Genomic DNA, 21137 nt, shown 5'->3' with positions numbered 1-21137 from the left:
CTACATCATTTATTCAGAACATTGACTGATAACTGTAAAATGTTCTGCTATTCAAATATACATGTAGAGCTAACGACATTCTGTGCATCTCAGAGCTGCTAAATGAAGTCAAAAACACGTTGAGTTGAAAAATCATCTTGCTTATTGATCATTCAAGTTGTTTTTCTCCTTGTTCAGATTCTTAGCTATCTTGATCTAAATCTATAGAGAATATGTATCACACACTCCAGATAATCTTTGGAAATGAGAAAACTTTGGTCTGTCTTGGGCGTTACACACAGGTACTCAGAGACTTTATTTATTACAGTTCATAAGATAATGAGAAAAACTGAACTTTTCATTAGAATAATATACTTAGCTGCCAAAGGAGTGTGTAATAAGTGGATAGCTAAAAATCCAGCTAAGAGCTGAAACTAGTCAAGGTCACCTCCTGTAAGAATAACCAAGAAAACAAAGCCAAAGCACTAAGCCTCTTCCATGTACTTTTTTGGACTGAAGCTCACATTCATCAGTGGTTCAAAACCTTTCCTCTGTCTTCGGTGTTGTAAAAGGACAAGCAGTAGAACTAGCAGGACCAGAGCTATAAGTGCTCCTCCAAGTGTGGCTCCAACCATGATAGTCCAGCCTTGAGTTTCTTCAAGTGAATCTGGAAATACAGAAAATCTGAAGTAAAGACTGCTCATAATTTTATTTCTCAAATCACATGAGAGAAAGAGATAACATACAGTCTGATAATTATTACTACTTGCATGACTAAGAGATCCATTGGCTACAAGGAAAGTTGACAATCCATCATGTAACCAACACACGTAGCAGAGCCAGAACATTTCCTGCCTCCGACATTTCACACAAATGAAACAGCTGGGAATGAGAAGGATGAACAGTAACAGGAAATAGAGACTATTCTCTTATTTAATTTGGCCAAAGTTATGAATGACTTAAGTCACTCTTTTCATGATGATATTTCAGCATATTAGTTTCCATGATAATTTTGTCCATGGAAAATCCTCAGCTTTTCCTATAGACAATGCAACCTATTGCCAAATTTTTAATTGAAAATACTGTTTATTATGGTTCTGCTGACAGCTAGCTATACATCACATCCTCTGATCTTGAACCACTGTCAGGGAACTACTGTTTTCTTATATAATATTGATCTTTCTTACTGTATGAATAAGTTCATCCCAGTACCACTTGAATTAATTATTTTATTTTGTTTTTGTAATTAATACTTTCGGAAGATTTGGGCAAGAAATTCCTACTGTCCTATTCTGAAAAATGCTACAGATACTGAGATGTTAGTTACAAAGTCTGACTCAAACAACATTCAGGAAAAACTCTCAAAAAAAGCTTAAGGTGTTCTCAATATCTTGGTTCTATTTAGACATAAAGGCTTAAATCCAGAGGACTCGAGCAGATGTCACATATTGTCTACAGAAGTGACTAAAAGTTGTGTGCCCCAATCAGCAGTGCCTCTCAACAAGAGAGTTGAGGGCAGTCACGCCCAAATTCAGTATGAAGCCAAAATGATTTATTTACCGTTATTCCAGCTCTTAGATTAGAGGCAGTAATGTGATTAGGTACATTAATCCCCAGTTGGGTGGTTACATAGAATAGAATTATCAAGTTATATATTTAGATGAAAGAGAAGGGTTATAACGGAAAAGCTTCATTCTTTGAACATTGACCATCCAAATGGGAAAAGAAATTCTGCTTCATAGTGAGCTAATAATTTATTCAGGTCACAGTCAAGTACCAGCACGATCACAAGCTGCCTTTGCTACTCTCCAGGTAAGTGGTGTCAGGGGTCAGCAGCATTTCCAAAGAAGAAGGGGGTACAGCGGTCCAGAGGGTGGAAAACTGAAATTCATTAACATAGGAGGTCAAAATGTTCAGGGGAAACTCTGAGGATATCCCTGAGAAAAGCACTGCACAGGTGTCTAGCATGCCTCAGATCAGGGCAGCCTGTGAAGGAAGGACAGGGGATTTCAATCTTTTGCAATCTGTAGATGTTTAAGCAGTTTCCACAGATCAGAACCAGAGATACAAGGTAAGCTCTTAAAATAATTTTTTGGCCATGCAGATTAGATAAGCACCTATAGCCTCTCAATGGACTCAGATGGAGAAAGAAACTGCTCATATTTAATATTGGTTAAGTACATGAAGGACGGTTTTCATGCATTTCTTCCATTTGTAATTTTTATAAAACTTTGTAACTTGTGTTGCAAAATTTGAACTTTGTACAGAAATACTAGAGGGTTTTTTGCTCTTTGTCTTGATCTGGTTTGTGTCAAAGTTGTTTTCAAAAGAACAGATAAACCCCGAAGCAAAACATAGTTATGAAGAAATCTTTAAAACTGGGCGTTTATAACACAAAACACCCCAAATACGTCCATCCAGAGCATCCAAAGCTTAACAGAGTGTATCTCTAATGAGTTTCATGGTGCAGCATAATGTGCAAAACAAGTATTTTCTAATGATCAACATTAGCCAGACAAGCTTTCTGGCAGAGAGCCTGACCTCTGAGAGATTAAAGGATGCTGTAACAGGCATAAACAGTGCTAGGAACAGGAGCCAAAATCAGAGACTCCCCAGTCCCAAAGGAGCATGCTCATCAATGTCAGAGCAGTTTAAGTTGGTGCATTTCGCTGCAGAGCAGAAGGAAACTCTGCACATGCTTGTGGTCACCACAGCTTACCTGGTGAATTGTAACTACCCAGGCTACAACAGGGTCCCACATGTACATGATTGCTGGTGACCAGGAGAACACACTCATGCTTTCATAAATGGTGCCTTATTTTCCAAATTCCTATGTGACTGAAAACTTGAGCTGTCACATCACTTGGCCTGGAAGTACCTCCATACCTCCAAAACATACCTGGTAGGTTGATGGCATAGGTGTAGCCAAGCTGCTCCGCAGTGAGGAAGAGTTGGTCATTGGTCACAGGAGGGAAAAAAGGGACCATATTATACAGTCTGTTGTGACCAATTGGGGCCAACTCCTCAGGCCACACATTGTCAGGAGGGCTAAACCGTTTCATCCATTCATCAAAGATGGCATCAGTAAAGGAGTGAAGAACCTGCAAATTGAGTCACGCATGTTTATTAAGTTCACTCTTGAAAAAATTGCACAACTGGTCCTTTCAGGAGACACCAGGCACCTAAGAGCTATACAGGCACACTGTAATCTCCCCTCAATAAGCACAACATTTCTGTCACCAGAGGACTGTGTGGGACTCAGGTTGTGACTCAGAATATCCCAGCTTGGTCCCCACAACCCTCTTATTGCCCCAGGAATGGTGAAATTTTGCCTGCCCTCCCCTGAGCAGGACAGATGTCCTGAAGGACTTACTGGAGCTGCACCATTGCCCTACCATGCACAGAGCTGGGGACAGCTACTTGCTGATACCTTGAGGGAAGCAGTTTTTAAAGAAAGAGAGGGGCAGCAAGAGAGAAATGAGAGAAAAGCAAGAGGGTAATCTAATTTAGATGGGATTTACAGAAGAGGAAACAGGCAAAACTTATGAGAATGGACAAATTAAACTGCCATGTGGGATATTTTACTACATATTTTCTTGATCTTTTACTGTTGTTCATCGTGAACTCTTTCTCCAGGTCATCATTTTGCAAAAGCTAGCTTTCTACCCTTGTTACTCTGAGTGGCCAGTGCACTGAAAAGTCAGGTCATTTATTCAAGCTACTTTCGACACTTTCTCTTGAAAATCCCGACCCAGGAATTTAGGCTCAAATGAATGCAATATGAATTGCTAAATAGCTTCGATTAATCTCGGCCTCATTTAGAGACCGTGTGGGTGAAAATGGGCTCTAATGTCCCAGCACTTACTCAGGGCAGCAACGCTGAGATTGGTCACTAGAGGGAGCTCAAGACACTCACAAGAACCGACAGCGCTTTAATGCATGAGACGCGGTCGGGAAAGGACATTTCAAGAGGGGAAGGAGCTTCACGAAGGTATTGCAGAGTATGCCTAATACTGTGGTTATGTTCAAAGGCATTAAGTGCTTTACAGGTGCGGAAAGGCATAAAATCTTTGCTCCAAAGCCTATGCTGGAAGCTCATAGTACGTCCACAGTGTGAAGGGATGTGGTTCGTTTGAATGCTGCTGTCCAAACAGCTGTGAAATGTCTGCAGTATCAAGCAGAAGGGAAATCCTTTGCTTTTCCTCTCTGTATGTATATTTAAGACTTGATATCGTAATATCTCTCAGATGGAAATTAATGGGTAGGTCTTTCCTCTTACGTAAGGGTCCACCGAGTTCATTTGGGTTAATCTGCCTCTCGTGCATATTTTACTCTTGCTTGCCTTTGAACGTGTCTGGAAAATTGCAGCAAATTGGATTCTTCATGGTCATTTTATAGCCTTCCACCAGCAGCATAATTCCTGTTCCCCATGGATTTGATCAAGTCTTTCCCAGTAAGTTTACAGGTCTATAAAATTCTAGTTCAGAAAAGCTGTTTCTAAGTTGACTACAGACAACTATTATATATGTCTGGGGCTGTTCAAACACATTTCTGTTGTACTTTTCTTTTTAATGACCACCCTGGAAAAAATTAGTCCTGTAAATGCCTTAGGGCAAATAAACCTGTGTGTAAAAATAGAAAGGACCGTGAAATAAAGATGTCATTGTGTAAGAAAGGAATTAATGCAGGAATTGAAGAATTATAAAGGAAACAATCTAGAGAACCACTACATAAATAGTCAGGCTAGTTTATCAAATTATTTTCAACAGAAAATTACAAAACTACAGAATTAAAATATTAAAACAGATAAATAAATTCTATTAGAATATTTCTATGTAATCACTGTGGTTTAATCTAACAAAGAAGAAAAAACTGGCATTAATATATCAGGGAGCCAAAAAGAGTAGCAGAGAGTAGCCAGCTACTGGCTGGCTTTTTATTTGAATGTTGCTGTTTATGCTGTACATTGCAATGCGATTTTATACTAACACATCAGCAAAATCCTATTATTTCTGTTCTCTGAGAAACCAGATGTTCTTCCTCTTAGACTGTCCTTTAGAGAAATGTTTAAAAAATAAAAATAAAAAAAATAGTCAGTCTACTGTCTGAAAATAATTAACGTAGTTTTCTGTTTCTCTTGTTGCTATAAAATTGTCTGGTAGAAGCCATGAAATTTAGATCCTACATAATGAAAGGATTCTAGGCAACGTGACTTGGAATAGTACTCTTCTCCCTAGAATCTGATTTTATATTGCACAAATCATCCTGAGATTTCTTCCTTCTTTATTTGACCATTACGCAGATGTGGCAGTGTTCAAGCAAAGAGAAAAAGGTCTCACTTTGTACGTAGAGGATTCATTTTAGGGGATTCGCTTTACTTCTATTCTGCAAATCCCTGGTGAGATAGTTGCCTTTGAATCACAGCCAGTTACACTTGCACTGGGAAAAAAAAAAACATACCACAAAGATGGGATCATTGGCGGCTGCATGAGGGAGAACACTGGTCCCATTCAGAAAAGAATGAGCCAAATTGTGAAGGCTCAGCATTGACGAGTTCAAGGTACCATCTGGTTTATTGAACCCTTCCAGCGCATTCCTGTGGATGGATAAAAAAATGTTAAGCAACTACATCTTGTTTGGAAACACGTGAATAATAAATACATGTGACTTAGCTGGCTGCAGAGGAGCCAAAGGACAAACCTGAAACTGAAACTGGAATTACGAAAAAAGGGCGGGCTGTCAAACTCTTGCAGGGAAAGGCAGTTCCTGACGTCCTCCAGGGTAGGTAGCTGCCGGCCGGAGCTCCGCCACGGCCCCCTCCACAGCGGCCCTTCTTCCGTCCCATTGCACAGAGTGACCAGGCGGTTGTAATCATCCAAACTGAGTGGAAAATGGAAAAGGGCACAAGCTAGAGCAGGGTGTTTATGCCTGTTTGCCTTTTTTTCATTGCCACCGTGAAAAAGAGACCTCATGTATCTGAGAGGGCAGAATATACAGCCAGGCTCACCATGGGAAATCTCTGTTTGCCTCCAGTGGCCTGGAAGCTGAAATTACTGCGGAGCTGCCGTCATGCCCCGATACTCAGTGGCTCATTCAGAACAAGAGTCGCTAGATGCGTCTCAGCAGAGAAGACATTTCAGAAAGAGCAAGCAAAGCTCCATGCAGGCCCTCTCCCATCTGAGCATTTTGGAAGAGCAGTTTTTGCCAGACAACCCCAAACTATTGAAACTTTTGGTACTGAGTAAGGACTAGCTTTTTAACTTTTAGCAAAGAGAAAAAACATGGAAATCCCACTATGCAATAGGCTAAAGAAATGCAAGGAATGATAGAAAACAGGTTTTCACTTTTCATTTCTCAACTTATTAGCAGAAAAGCGGCTACATTGCATCCACTTTTTCAGGGCCTGCAGGACAAAAAGCCCTGCAGTTGCAGCAGTTGTCTGCTGGGTAATGAGGTGGAGTCTTTTATATCCAGGAGATAAGAGGGAAAGAGAAAAAATATGTAACAGTTGGGAAAAAAAATATGCAAGTGCTGTTTAATATTAAATGAAATGGCATTTTCCTAAACTGCTGGAGTAAGAAAAGTCTTTCTGTTTAACCTTGGCAAGACAAGAGTCCAGTCACTTCAGTTTTTAAGTAAAAGCAAAACCCTATGTATCTTAGAGAAAACGTAGGGACAAAATACAAAGCTAACTAGTGCCTAAGGCCAGTATTTCAAGTAGCTCTTTAGGTACCCAGAGAAATAGAATCTTTTCAGAAGAGCCCTGAACTTTCAGCACCTCCTTCTGACCTCCTACCAGCCCCAATCTCACAGAAGAATATGAGTATTGTAACCAACAGCATCATACATCATAAGGGCCCAGTTCTCCATGGGAATCCACCATCAATGCCCTGCACTAACCCAAGTTGCTACATACCTACAGAGAGCTGGTAGTGAGATAGTGGCTACTTTTTTTTTTCTAACTTTGTAATCTGTGTGAGAATTCAGCCACTTTGAAGTCAACTACAAAACTGTATTAAATACATTGGATTTAAGATCTCATGCAATGCAAGGAAACAAAATTTTCAGCCTACCTGCAAATTGTTCCAAGATCACCTGGGTGTTACGGAGAATCAGCATACTGGCATTTCTCCTTTAAAAAGATATTTACAAATGTGGCAAACTCTTCAAACTTTTGTCAGACTGAGATTGGTTGAATCAATGAAGATTCTGTACCAAAAGAATCATCCTAAAAGTATATCTCAATTTTCTCTGCTCTTTCAGTGGTGAAGCTTACATAGCACCATCTACCTACTAACCCATCATGAGCCCGGGTTTTTAGAAAGCAATCTTTGCTCTTTTCCTATCATTCACTCCCACTGCGAGAGCAATCTAAGACATACAAAGCTGGGAGGAGTGGCTGATACACCTGAGGGCTGTGCTGCCATTCAGAGAGTCCTGGACAGGCTGGAGAGCTGGGCAGAGAGGAACCTCATGAGGTTCAGTAAAGGGCAAGTGCAGAGTCCTGCCCCTAGGGAGGAAGAAATAACCCCAGGCACCAGTACAAGCTGGGGACTGACCTGCTGGAAAGCAGGTCTGAAGAGAAGGGCCTGGGAGTCCTGGTGGACAGCAAGTTAACTATGAGCTGGTAATGTGCCCTTGTGGCCAGGAAGGCCAATGGTCTCCTGGGGTGCATGAGGAAGAGTGTTGCCAGCAGGTTGAGGGAGGTAATCCTGCCCCTCTCCTCAGCCCTGGTGAGGCCACGTCTGGAGTCCTGTGTCCAATTCTGGGCTCTCCAGTACAAGAGAGACATGGAGCTACTGGAGAGAGTCCAGTAGAAGGCTCCAAATATGATTAAGGACTGGAGCATCTCTCCTATGAGGAAAGGCTGCAAGAGCTGGATCTGTTTAGCCTGGAGAAGAGAAGACTGAGAGGGGATCTTATCAATGTCTAGAAATCTCTTACGGGAGGGTGTCAAGAGCGTGGGGCCACAGGCACAAACTGAATCACAGAAAGTTCCACCTGAACACAAAGAAAAACTTCTTTACTGTGAGAGTGACACAGATTGCCCAGAGAGGTTGTGGAGTCTCCTTCTCTGGAGATATTCAAAACCTGCCCAGACACGATCCTGTGCAAAGTGCGGTAGGTGACCCTTCTTGAGCATGGGGGTTGGACTAGATGATCCACAGAGGTCCTTTCCAAACTCAGCCACTCTGTGATTCTATGATTCTGTGAGCCACCAATAGTGAAGGAAAAAACAAGATTTGGCCAGTATGTAAGTTTGTCGTAGGCATTCTCTTACCTACTACAAACTGTTTGCCAGAGGGAGAATCTGGAGTCCATGCTGATTAGACTTGGGTCATCTGGCCGAGATGCTCCGAAGAGCTCATCTGTGCACACATCACACTCGTTTCTACCTGTGGCAAAATTCCAGTAGGGCAATGCAAAGGACTCATTGCCAATCAGTCGCTACGATGGAAAGAAACATGTTAGCAGGGAATTGCCTTTAAAGGAAAGAGAAAAAAAGTGGTTCTCCAAAACTGTTGTGGTAGATACTCTGATTCTGCTTTTCATTTGAAAATGAGCAACACAGTTCACAATGCTGCTCCAACTCTTTTCAAAACATTGTTGCATTAAGTCAGTCCTAACAAAAATACTATCTCTAGTTACTATACTTTTGGATTGTACTTTTTTTGTTGTTGTTGTTCAAATTAAGCTTTCTAGCAACTCAATAACCAAGCAGGAGAGCAGAAGAAATGAATCAAGCCTTTAAACAATTAAGAGGTTTTATCAGTGAAGTGAATGAGTAATGGGTAAAATTATATATATGGTTTGCTTTCACTCCAGAAAAGGTAACCTTGGGGAAGAATCTGATTTTGTATTAATAGAGGAATTCTGTTTATTTGCTTGTATTTGCTTGTTAGATAGGATTTCATTCAAGCAAGATCCTGCAACTATTTTGGTACCGATCAATTTCAAGGTTAAACTATAGCAATGCTGCTAATATGGAAGTAATGCAAATGTGAATGCTTAGCCAACTGAGTGTCTGGCACATTAATATACATTGCTTTAAAATCCATACCTAAATAAATGAATGTATTAAATGTTATTGTTAAAGGGGGTAATATTTGGAGCTGCTTTCCCTAAGATGGTGTCTTCAAAATTAGCAGGCAATATCTGCCATCAGTATTTGTTTATAAGTGTTGCTTTGATTTTCTTAGTAAAGAGGTTACTTCACATCTTCTGCTCTTTGTCAAGAATATATAGGAAAATCTCCATGCTAACCTTCATGTAGTTGTTCATACTAAAGCCCCTAATGTGGAATCTAGTATATCTTCATCTGACTATTGACTTCATTTAAGTTCTAGTTCCGCTTGAAAATGTTCACAGTCATCTTCAAACTGCTCAGCACCTTGAAAGAACTAAATTCACTTTAAATAAAAAAGGACCAGTAAGCAAACATACTTGGGAGTAGGTTGTACAAGAATCTATCCGAGGAAATAGCTTATCCTCTGCTAGCTGGACAAAGATGTATAGCATAAGAGAGAAGCTACCTGAAAAAATAGAAAGGATAGTTTGCTAACCTGTAGATCTCTTTCCAGCAAGAGCAAATGGTACCTATGCCAAGTAACAAAGGCAGGTCCTTGGTGTGAGAAATCAATAGCTGTGAAAGGGCGGCCAGGTCCTATAAAGAAAAGATATAATGAGCACTTCAGTATCAGATGAAGCTAGAGAGAAAATGACCACTTTCTTCTATTACGTACATTTGAGTCAAATAAAATCTCCAGCTCTGCATCTTTGGGAAAAGCACAGATCAGAAGCCAAAATAGTTAAACAGGATTAGTGAAGAAAGTCTTCTTTGGATATTAATTTCAACATTTCTCAAAAATCACTTTCCAAAAGGTTTGATATTGTGAAGATTTCTTCTCTTTTTAAGGCTTAAGAAACAGTCTTACTATCTAAATCAAAACTCCTCTCTGGTATGTACCACATTGTCTCATTTTCTTGCTCAGCAACAAGACTTACACATTCTAGTCTAGTCTAGTCTAGTCTATCTGTTAAGAGAACCTTAACATTTTCCATAACCTGCCAACAGTAATTCAATACGTCTTTTGCCACCTCTTTTTTTTTTTTTAATGGGCTTTTTATTTCTCTTCAGGCTTGTGCCAGTCCCCACTACAGAAACTCCTGAAAGAATCAGCTAAAATGATAAGGATCTCTGCAGTGTTTTGCAAGGAGGTGAAATACAAATCTGCAAAGGGAAATTTGGTGGGTTTTGCTGCTAAGCATTTCAGATCACTGCAGTTCTTATGACTTTTTCTCTTTCTGGCCCTCAAAAGCTCAGCAGAAGAGCTTCCCCCCATTTAGGAAATCCTTGAAAAAAAAGGGGTGCACTGTTTTCAAAATGTACCCCTTTTGAAACAGGTTATTTTTCCCTTCATTTAGCTGACCAATTACTCGTGGGCACTGACACCACTTTCTCCCCTTTTTTAAATAAATTCTTATCTTAGGAAAAACAAACTACCTGATGTAACATAGCTTAGCGCTAAGTGAAAAAACAAACCACAAAACCATCTGTAATGTCTTAATGCACACTTCGTACATAAATACTGTTTTGCCCAGCAGATTTGTAATGGTTAGCCATGCTTTTAGAATTAAATCTCATGCTAGATTTCAGAAGAAATACAGGTTTTGTCTTTTAAGTAGTCCAGCAAAGTATGCGGTTTCTCCTGAAGTTCACAAATAAACCTAGTCTTATTTTTCTTACAGGACTAGATATTGATTCTGTAGAGTCCAACATGCTACAATAGCTGTTCTCTAGAAAAGGAAAAAGGAAAAAGGAAAAGGGAAAAAGGAAAAGGGAAAAGGAAAAGGAAAAGGAAAAGGAAAAGGAAAAGGAAAAGGAAAAGGAAAAGGAAAAGGAAAAGGAAAAGGAAAAGGAAAGGAAAGGAAAGGAAAGGAAAAGGAAAAGGAAAAGGAAAAGGAAAAAAAGGAAAAGAAAAAGGAAAAGGGAAAGGAAAAGAAAAAGGAAAAGGAAAAGGAAAAGGAAAAGAAAAAGAAAAAGAAAAAGAAAAAGAAAAAGAAAAAGAAAAAGAAAAAGAAAAAGAAAAAGAAAAAGAAAAGGAAAAAGAAAAAGAAAAAGAAAAGGAAAAAAGAAAAAGGAAAGGGAAAGGGAAAGGGAAAGGGAAAAGGAAAAGGAAAAGGAAAAGGAAAAAAGAAAAAGGAAAGGGAAAGGGAAAGGAAAAAGGAAAAAGGGGAAAGGGTAAAGAAAAAGGAAAAAGGAAAAGGAAAAAGGGAAAGGGGAAGAGGAAGGGAAGGGGAGGGGAGGGGAGTGGAGCGTTCAAAGATATGAGAACTCAAATATATTGCTCTCTGCAAAGGCAAGTTAGCTACCATTCATGTTTTCATTTTAACAAAAACCATTTCAGACATCTAGCATTTTTATAATAAAGGTCTCACCAAAATATCACATAGAAAATCTGCTTTGATTTTCCATGATGTAACTAACCTTACACATTCTCATCATAATTTTGATGGATGATCAGCTGACAACCTCTCCTGCATTTACAACATAATTTGGAGAAGAGCAACGTAATGGAATAACTCCACGCTACAGAAAATACTGAGGCAATGAAAGAGTGGATGGTTCAAGCCACATATGGATTTACTTATCACTGTAGTGGCACTGGAAGTGGCCTCTTTCCACAAGACCATCTTAGCCCTTGAAGGATCTTTGTTTTTGCTAAGCCCTTCAACTGTTTCACTAATCCCAGCAAAGTGGGATTGTTTCAGGAGAGACTGAAGTAAACCCACCCTAGGATCATAGATGCTCTCCAGAAAAATTGAGTTAAATATGGGCTGCTCTACTGGCTGACTGTTCATCTCACTCAGATGCAGAGACTTGAATGCCAAGCCCCACAGCTTGGATGTAGGACTGCTGGATAAAAAAGCCACACTACTGCCTTCTTCTTTGAGAGCTGAGCTCTGTGAGATGGGGCTGGCATAGATACTTCACTCCAGAAGAGCAATGACAACTAAGTGCCCTGATCTAGAAGAGGAAGCATGGGGTCAGATGCCCAAATCTCTCACTTGATTAGGTTTTAAAAGCTGCTTGTGGCTGACCAGGTGAATCCCTTCCTTAGTGACTTGCTGAAAGCCACAAATGGAGACTCAAGGAACTGCTTTCCTGTCAGATGGAAGATGCACCCAGGAAGATGTCACCAATAGGCTTTCAGTCCTTGGGACCAGATTACAGCAGGTCTGAAGCACAGCTCCCTGAACTGCATATGGCCACAAGGTCCTCAGCACCAACTGTTTTACTCTACAGATCTGCTCCTATTGGGCCTCACTGGTTGTTAAGGTGACATAGCCCAGTTAAGCATGCTTAGATTTGTTCAACATTTATACTGTTCACCTTTTTCTTTACATGAAGAACTCTTTGCATAAGAAAAGCACTAACCTAATAGTGTGTCTCTGACTGAGTAGTAATGAAGCCAAACAAAGTAGTTATAGATACTACAGTTTGCTATTTGTGGTTCATTTCCAGTGGGACCAAGTAGACTCAACCAGTGTTGAGTTGCAATTACATAGTCTGGATGAATGGTAGTCTTCGCACGGTGTAATGCATCAAAGAACTGTTCTCTCTCTTCTGCAGTCAAGGAATGGATGTTCTTCCTGACAACTGGTGGCTTCCTCTCATTGCAGTCAGCGCCAGTCCAGCCAAACTTGCAGTCACCGCAGTTATAGCCAGCAAAGTTCCCTGAATTAAGAGGAAGAAAGCATCCATGAAATTATGAATCAAGGAAAACTAACATTGAAATGCAGAAGAATTAAGAATAAGTGTTCTTTTTCTTCCCAGAGATTTCAGTTACTGGAAGGACAGCAGCTGAGTAGACTGGCAGCTTTGCAATTGCTTAACTCAAAGGATGGCTCGCTTCCCAGAACCTCAGCAGGGCCAAGAATCACACTCAGCTGGTTGGGGAGGTAAAGCACTAGATACTAGGCTTGATGCCTCGAGGTACTGAGAACACTGCAAAGCCTTCAGATGTATGAGGACTCTCACAGAACAGAGGATTAAGACTTCAAGTTAAGTATGTGATTAAGTGCTTTGCTTGATCAGCTCTCAAGTACTCCCAGACTTCCAGGATCAAACCCCAAAATTGCTCTGCTCACGTGGATCTTTAAAAGCCGTAAAAAAAATCCCCAAACAAAACGAAACAGTGCACTTAAGGACAAAAACCTGTGAAAAACTAAAGTCTGTTAACGGTATTTCTGGGACCCAACAAAATCTGGTACAGGCACCAGGGGTGCTGCTGGTCACACTTTAAACATTCTTAAACAGTGCTGAAATAACAGCCTGAGAAACAGTACAGTACCATCATTCCCTGTTGGCATTTTTTCTGAAGCAAGTAATCAGGTCTACTCTAGGTATTAACTCTAATGTGGTGGAAGAGTCCAGGAATACAGAGCTTGCTTTAAGCACAGACACCATGGCCTCTTGCCTACAGTGGCAGACTGACAAAAACAGCAGAAAGACCCTGCGGGAGTGTAGTAAGCTTTCTTCAATTTTACTGGAGGAGATGAGGAACAACTGTTCTAGCAATGCACATCTACCTCCTGCCTGAACACACACAGGCTGCTGGTGTACAAGGTCTGTAGGAGAGTGGACATGACAGGGAGAAGGGAGAATGAGACAGCCAGGGCTCCTCTGGGATCTCCACTTAGTTCTGCAAAAGCTGCACTGAGACTTTCTAATTCCACACCCCTCCCACATGCACAGACTCATTCCACAATGACTATGCCAATTGCCTTCAAAAAAGCCACAAAATCTCACTTTTCTCCACACATTTCAGTGCTGCCAGTCCCAGGACAGGCTAATGTGCAGATGGGGAAGTGGCTTACGAAGAATTCATTGATTTCACTTAGGCTGCAGTGTTGAGTATAGAAGTGTTAACACTAAAGTAAGATTTCAGATTGTCAGGGGCTACAGAGCTACAGCTTATCAACAATTTCAAAGATCTCCAAGCTTACAAGGAGTGTTGCCATATGGGTTATATAGCTTACAGCTAGCTCCAGGATAAGGGCTGCTGAGCTGTGAGCATTTGTGACAAACTCCTGTGAGACCTGTCAAGGGGATATGAGAACTCTTAACTTCAGGTTTGAAGAGCTTGTGAGGCTATAAGATTGATAGATTTACATGCTCTCATGAAGCTTAGGAGCAGTAATAGGTTTATGAACTACATGGATGAAGACTTAACCTAGGTTTTTCAAAGCCTGGTGGCATGCGGTGAGGATGGTTGCCAGGCATACAGTTTATATTTCAACATGATGCAGGCAGGAGTGGCTGGGCTGGGCTGTGATTGAAGACAAGCTAGAGTTCTGCACTGATTTAGGGAGGTGATGTCTTATTCCAGAAAAAGCAAATAGTTTATAGTTTTATGAAAGGAAGTAGGAGTGCATGGATATGTTGTGATGGTGAGGGCAGGAATTAAGATGGGGGAAAGCAGCGTGGCAGGCTGATTTTATCCTTACATCCTGCAAGTCCTCGGGGAAAAGCATCACTGATTTGAATGTGCGTGTACTTCACTGTCTATATTCCTACTCGTTCTTGATAATTCAGCCTGGCTATTAGTCTGTCACATACTCCAGTCTGTACTGACCAAATGACAAATCTTCAGGAATATCTTACAACATCACCTAACTAGGCCACATATATAGTACAAGCATTTTCAGTACATGATTCATGAACTTCTGGAAAGAAACTTATTTCCCTTCTCACTCAAAGGTGCAATTCAGTTGTTTTTAGAAGAGGAGTGGCAAAGCAGGAGTTAACCATGGAAATATTCTGTCAATAACCTTTTGTGAGACTGGAGATCACCCTTACAGTAATTCTAATAACTCATTTACTTGTAGTATTGGATAAGCATCACACTGAAACATAGCACTAACAGACCGAGAATTAATGCAGGACCAGGTTTTGTCTGTCTAGTCTTAGTACCATAGCAATACAACTCTACAAGTCACTTTTGGATGCTCTAATGACACCTATTTCCCTCTCAATGAGGGATCTTCTCAATTCTTTTCTTCTGAGATCATTTTATTAGACAACATCCATAACTTAGGTATACTTTGTCTCCTCAGGCTATGAAAAGAAAATTGCAAAGGCCTGAAATGGGAGTAATCTTAGGAAACAGATTTTCTCCACTAGCATGGCCTCTGGAGTGAGATGAACCTGTGAATATATGCCTGCTTTCCTTGTGCAGGTGCTAGTCATATCCAGCTAAAATTCTGTGGGGTTTTCTCCCTTAGTAGTCTAATTTATCAAGTAACCAAAGAGGTCTATTCTTTCCACCACTCCTCTAGATATTTTTCAGTGGGACATGAGCTTTGACTGAGCAAGGAAGAGAACTGGAGTCAAGGAAGAGATTGGCAATCAGGAGGACCCAATCTTTTGGTAAAGTGGTATATCACACTGCATTACTTCTGCTAATTGTGTTGCACATTTTTTAATATCCTCTGGTCTACTTGACAATGTTCTATTGTCAAAAACACACACAAAAACACTTTGTGAGATGAAAGTTACTTTTTGTCATTTTCTTTCCATATATTACAAGACTGTTGCTATAGAGCAGCCTGAATGGGAATAAGCTAATAGAGGCCTATAATATTTCCCAGACTGCAAAGCAGAAGGCTTGCAAAAGGCTCCCGGTTTTTATGTTTTAGCTAAGGCACTTTTTCAGCAGTTATTTCATCTTTTTAAAGTGTTCTACCAGCCCATTGGTCTGGCAATGATGCATGGCTGTTTTCAGAAAATTCATTTATTACCTTGTTGAATTTCCACACAGTAGCACTGTGAAATGTCCCAGTCTCTTACAACTTAACTTCAGTGTCTGCTACTCTGGTGACGGCATAGCTCAGTGGCACCAGGGGATCAGGAAAAGCAATCATACATTATCAGGAAATAGTGCTCAGCTGACATTTACAGCAAGAGGAAACCCTTATGAACGTTAGGACCACAGAAACAATGAAGGATTCATGTCTCAGCATTTTTCTGCCCTAAATGACTAACATAGCAATTCAGTGCACTACTTCTCTGAGGCTATGCTAGGGACTACCTAGGTTTTCTCACTTCTTGCAGTTCCTAGAGAATACAGTGCAGAAGGTCACCCTGTCACACAGATGGGAGATAACGTTACAGCTGGGGTTTAGATCCTCTCTGTGTGTAGACACAGCTTGTTCCATTGCTTCTAGGAATGATCGGAATGATCATTGCACTGATGCTGGCAAAAAAAAAGAAAAAAAAGAGCGAGAAAGAAGAGAGAGAAAAAGGGAAGGAAAGGGAAGGGAAGGGAAGGGAAGGGAAGGGATCATCTGAGATTTCTTCCTCACTAACTCATTTGTCTGGAGATGATATCACACCCCTCAAGATCTCTCTTCTACATCTCTCCTCATCACCTTTAATGGTGCTCTTTCCCAGTAAATTTGTATGAATCAGGCTGTTTCTATAGGCTCTCTGGCCATACCAGTTCTCTCCTTCAGTCAGTCCATGGACATGACCTTGAGAAAATGACACTTCTTATAACATGAAGCTGCTTATGTGTTCCTACACTTCAGTGGTATGTGGTAGTTGGCACACAGCACTTTGATTCCTTCTCAACCCCAGTGATTGTCTGAGGTTGTAGACACATTTTTCTACCTCTGGGCAAATTTATAGCATGTGGTTGGTCTTCTGACACTGGGGGTAACACAAATCAGTAAACCTGTCAACTCAGTATTGACAGTGTTACTACTTTCTTCAGTAAAAATAAACCCCTCTAACCCTCACCGTCTTCTGTCTTGTTTTTTTTTTTTTTTTTTTTTTTGTAGCAACATGAAAACTGTCTTGCCTCTTCCTTTCTTGGAGAACAGCTAATATACATCATTTATCAAATGGTAGATAAAGGACTTTTTTTCAGGGTTCTTCTGGTTCCCTGCATTAACACAGGAGTTACATTAGATTTGAATCACCAGCACACAGCAGTATCACAACAGTGGTATCAGGATTTTTGCCATGAGAGCCAAATGGATAGTTTTCTGCTGTAAGGGTCACTGGGCTCTGCTTTTGGACCTAGTTTTAGGCTGTACTGAGGGCTGAATTTGAAATGTTTATAATTTAATAAATTCTACAGCCACATTGCTCTGTAATACTCACTGCTCCACAATACTCACTGCTATGCTTAGAGAACAAGGACTCTAAAGATCTCTCAGTAAATGACTCAATTCGAGCTCTAGATAAAAGGACCTCTGAAAATTTGGCCATCTGTGATAGTCTTTCACTAAAGAAACAGTTCTTGTAAATCGTATCCATCCAGGTCTGGGTGCTGAGCAAAGGAGGAGGAGGAATACAACAAGCAAAATATAAACAACAGAGATGAAATGTGGAGAAACCACATTTAAAGAACTGAGGAAAATGGACAGCCCAAAAGAAGAAAATGAGAATAAAACTACACTATATTCCAGACACTTAACTTAAGATCTGGTCCTGCAAATTCTGGTTGGACAAGCAATTTAAATTAATGTCTCTGTATGGGTATGACAACAGTGCTCCCCGATTTACTCTTGGGTTCTGGTCCCCTAATAATTCAGATGGCAGAAATGTTAGGGTATACCCATATGCTGTAGTGCTCTTCTGACTCAGGGTCTGTGCCATATGTGATACTTACATTTAGTTTTGGAGGTATTTAAGAATGCTTAAAATAAAATAATAACTTTATTTATTATTTTCAATAAATGTCTGGAAAATATACAGAGCTGTCAAACAACCTAGTCAAAGAAAGAGATAGAAACATTTTTATACTCTAAAATCCATTACTGTTTCAGATGAGCCTCAATAATACTATCTATCTGTTTAGACCATCTGCCACTACCTCTCTGCTTTCAGTTGATACCAACGTTGCAAAACTTAACTACACAGCCTGAAATTTTCTGTTGTGTGTTTTCATCAGACTGATTTGGGTTTTGTGATAATGAGAGGCAAGGTAGATGTTAGACGAAATAGGTAAGCTACTTCTAACAATCACACTGAAAATAAGTGCACTATTTTTCCCATGTTAGAAAATCCAAACAACTTTATTTCCAAAAAGACACCCCAGGCTGCATTTGAAATCTGTTCAGCAGGTGACTTTCATGCTACAGTCACACCTTCCACCTGGTATTCCCAATATTGTCCCTCAGCAGCCCTACAAAGCACTTAGGGCACTGGTTCCAGGGTTATTTTAACCCTCTTTAAATGAAGGTCCTGCCTCCTTACCCTGCCCTGACCTGCCTTTCTACTCCCTCCCTCGTACCAGCACCAGTGAACTGGTCTCACTAAAATCTGCTCCTTCTGACCAGGTTAGCCTTCAGGCAAATCAATTCCCTGATCCAATTTGCTTCCCACCACACCAATACACAGAAAAGGCAAGAGTGGGACTGAGCAGCTGGAGATGGGAAGGAAAAGGGCAGTATTGCCCTTCTCACGGTAATGCGGACCTGTTTGGGATTAAAGTGAGGTGGAGCCTCAGTTGACAACCCTGGAAGACACCCCAGCTGGACATCAACACATTTTCTGTACCGGGATATACTGTTCTGCAAAGTACTGCTCCAGCAGGAACAAACATGATCAGCATAAACTGATCCAGATTCACAGTGTCAGGTTTCGCAGCCACAGAAGAATCAAATCTGAACATAGCACTGAATATGTAAAATCCTCTGGAAAAAAGGTGTTGCAGGGGCTACAAGGAGAACTCTAGGGGAAGAGAATGACAACTCAAAAGGTTACATGAGAGAACATGCTCTTTTAACCCTGTTGACCCTGAAAGTTGATTCCTGCTCAGAGAATATCATGGCTTGGTCATAAACTTGTTTGACTTCTTAGGAAACTGATAATATTCAGAGCCTTCTTGATGCCTTCCCCCATCAGGGACCTTTCCAGCCTTTGGGCCTGCCTGGAGCAGATCTGTCCATCCCCTTGCCACCAGCATCCCCTCTCACCTGTGCATTGACAGCTTTGATTGAAGAACTTGAGGGGCCATCGTTCCCGGTCGTCCACATTTCGAAGAGTATAGGGGCCACTCCAAGGCTGAGCATCCACATGCACCACCTGACACTGCCCCTTGCCCTGCAGGATCCCACACTCATTGCCTGGCTCTAACCCCAACACCGGGCAGCATCGCTTCAACCGAAGGGCCTCCACTGTCATACAGACACGGGGGAACTGCGCCTCCACTCCAGCAGGACAACAGCAGCTGAAATAGCCCAGCAAGGCCCAAAAGAGCCACCCCTGAAAGCCCATTGCTGCTGAGTGCAGGCTCTCCCTGTCTATAGCACTTCAGGGAGTGGAGAGTGGAGATTTCCTCAGTGAGACAACCTGACTGCCTGGACTCGCAGCCACTTCATGCCCCGGCCAACTGGGATAATTCCTTTTGCTGCTGAGGATGCTGGTATTGGGTTGTTTGCTTAATCCTCGTCTCTAATTACCTTGAATGTGGTTCAAAACACAGGAGCTTTGGCTCTGTGGTGCCTGCCTAAGAACCACGGCTTTGAGTGAGGGTTTATATAGGGGTTGGGAGAAGCCCTCATTAGAGGGATTAACACTGCACAAATCCTCGTGTTTTGCACATGACATCAATGGCAAAAAAGACGCCAGTGTGAGAGCAAGTTATGAGGGTTCTGGCAGCATGTCAAGAGGGTGAATGCCTTGGATTTATTTCTACAGCTCGTGCCTGTCTGTCATGTGCTTTGAGAAGCTGATGGTCTCATTTTAGCTGAGGTGGCTAGAGAAACAGATTTATTCTTTTAATCCAAACCCTGCAAACAGATAATAAACAGAAGGGGAAACCCTTCTTTTTTCAGTTCATTCACTGCAATAAAGCACTTTTCACAAAAGAAGAAACAGGAGGAATGAACTAGATGTGCAGTGGATATAGGTACATCATTAACAAAAATTAATAAAGCTAGCAGTAACAGCTTGGGATGGAGACTCCATCAGATAATTGCAGAATTTTGGTGCTTGTGCTGTAGTGTTTAAAAAGCAAGTGGAGATGGATTCCTATTTTAATAATATTTTTGTATACACAATGAATTATTTAATTGTTTTTAAAAGGTGAGTAATATTTGTCTGCTCTCTAATCCCTTCCCCACTGTTACTCCAGAGATCGTTATGGGCATGGTCTGATTGCTAGCCATTCTGAACTGTCACAGTTGAGCTTTTATAACCCACCTAGTAGAAAACAGTCTGTAAGATCAATGTATACACTAGACACACAGACAAGCGGCATTATTCAGGGCACCTACAAAATAACTTTAAAAAGCTGCCAGCATGCAGCAATTCTTGCTCACAAAACAACTCTTACGTGATAGAAGGATAAAAGGAATAAATCAAAATAAAGTAGAGATAAGTCATGAAAAGACTCTGAAGCAATACTCTTAGTTCATCTCTACCACACTGAACCACAGAATCACAGAATGGCTGAGGTCGGAAGGGACCTCTGTGGATCATCTAGTCCAACCCCCATGCTCAAGAAGGGTCAGCTCCAGCTGACTGTACAAGATCGCACCCAGGCGAGTTTTGAATATCTTCAGAGAAGGAGACTCCGCAACCTCTCTGGGCAACCTGTGTCAGTGCTCTGTCACTCTCACAGTAAAGAAGCTTTTCCTCATGTTCAGATAGAATGGCCTGTGTTTCACCTTGTGCATGTTCCCTCTTGTCCTGTCTCTGGGCATCACTGAAGAGTCTGGCCCCACGCTCTTGACACCCTCCCGTAAGAGATTTCTAGACATTGATAAGATCCCCTCTCAGTCTTCTCTTCTCCAGGCTAAACAGATCCAGCTCTTGCAGCCTTTCCTCATAGGAGAGATGCTCCAGTCCTTAATCATATTTGGAGCCTTCTACTGGACTCTCTCCAGTAGCTCCATGTCTCTCTTGTACTGGAGAGCCCAGAATTGGACACAGGACTCCAGACGTGGCCTCACCAGGGCTGAGGAGAGGGGCAGGATTACCTCCCTCAACCTGCTGGCAACACTCTTCCTCATGCACCCCAGGAGACCATTGGCCTTCCTGGCCACAAGGGCACATTACCTGCTCATGGTTAACTTGCTGTCCACCAGGACTCCCAGGCCCTTCTCTTCAGACCTGCTTTCCAGCAGATCAGTCCCCAGCT

The 21137-nt window shown here is 41.3% G+C and overlaps 1 protein-coding gene across 1 annotated transcript; it reads right to left on the bottom strand.

Moving 5' to 3' along the window:
* Positions 1-464: 464 nt before the first annotated feature.
* DCT (dopachrome tautomerase) lies at positions 465-19270 on the bottom strand. Its single transcript, XM_062575891.1, has 8 exons — positions 18970-19270; positions 12419-12718; positions 9543-9643; positions 8261-8427; positions 5680-5859; positions 5440-5575; positions 2879-3080; positions 465-646 (listed from the first exon to the last, which is right to left on the bottom strand). Exons 1-8 carry the CDS (start codon positions 19268-19270, stop codon positions 465-467), a joined length of 1569 nt encoding a protein of 522 aa, XP_062431875.1.
* Positions 19271-21137: the final 1867 nt, after the last annotated feature.

This window comes from Rhea pennata, chromosome 1, assembly GCF_028389875.1.
Source record: "Rhea pennata isolate bPtePen1 chromosome 1, bPtePen1.pri, whole genome shotgun sequence".
Lineage (NCBI taxonomy): Eukaryota > Metazoa > Chordata > Aves > Rheiformes > Rheidae > Rhea > Rhea pennata.
Note: the sequence above shows the minus strand (reverse complement) of the source record. Positions and strands in the feature narration are given on the sequence as shown.

Bases quoted from the DNA above. Each gene is read 5' to 3' on its own strand.
- DCT (XM_062575891.1), bottom strand. From the start codon at position 19,270: ATGGGCTTTCAGGGGTGGCTCTTTTGGGCCTTGCTGGGCTATTTCAGC. The intron at 12,719-18,969 runs GTGAGAGGGGAT...CTCTTAATTCAG, and splicing joins TCAAAGCTGTCAATGCACAG to GGAACTTTGCTGGCTATAAC. The intron at 8,428-9,542 runs GTTAGCAAACTA...TTTCCATCGTAG, and splicing joins TGCTGGAAAGAGATCTACAG to CGACTGATTGGCAATGAGTC.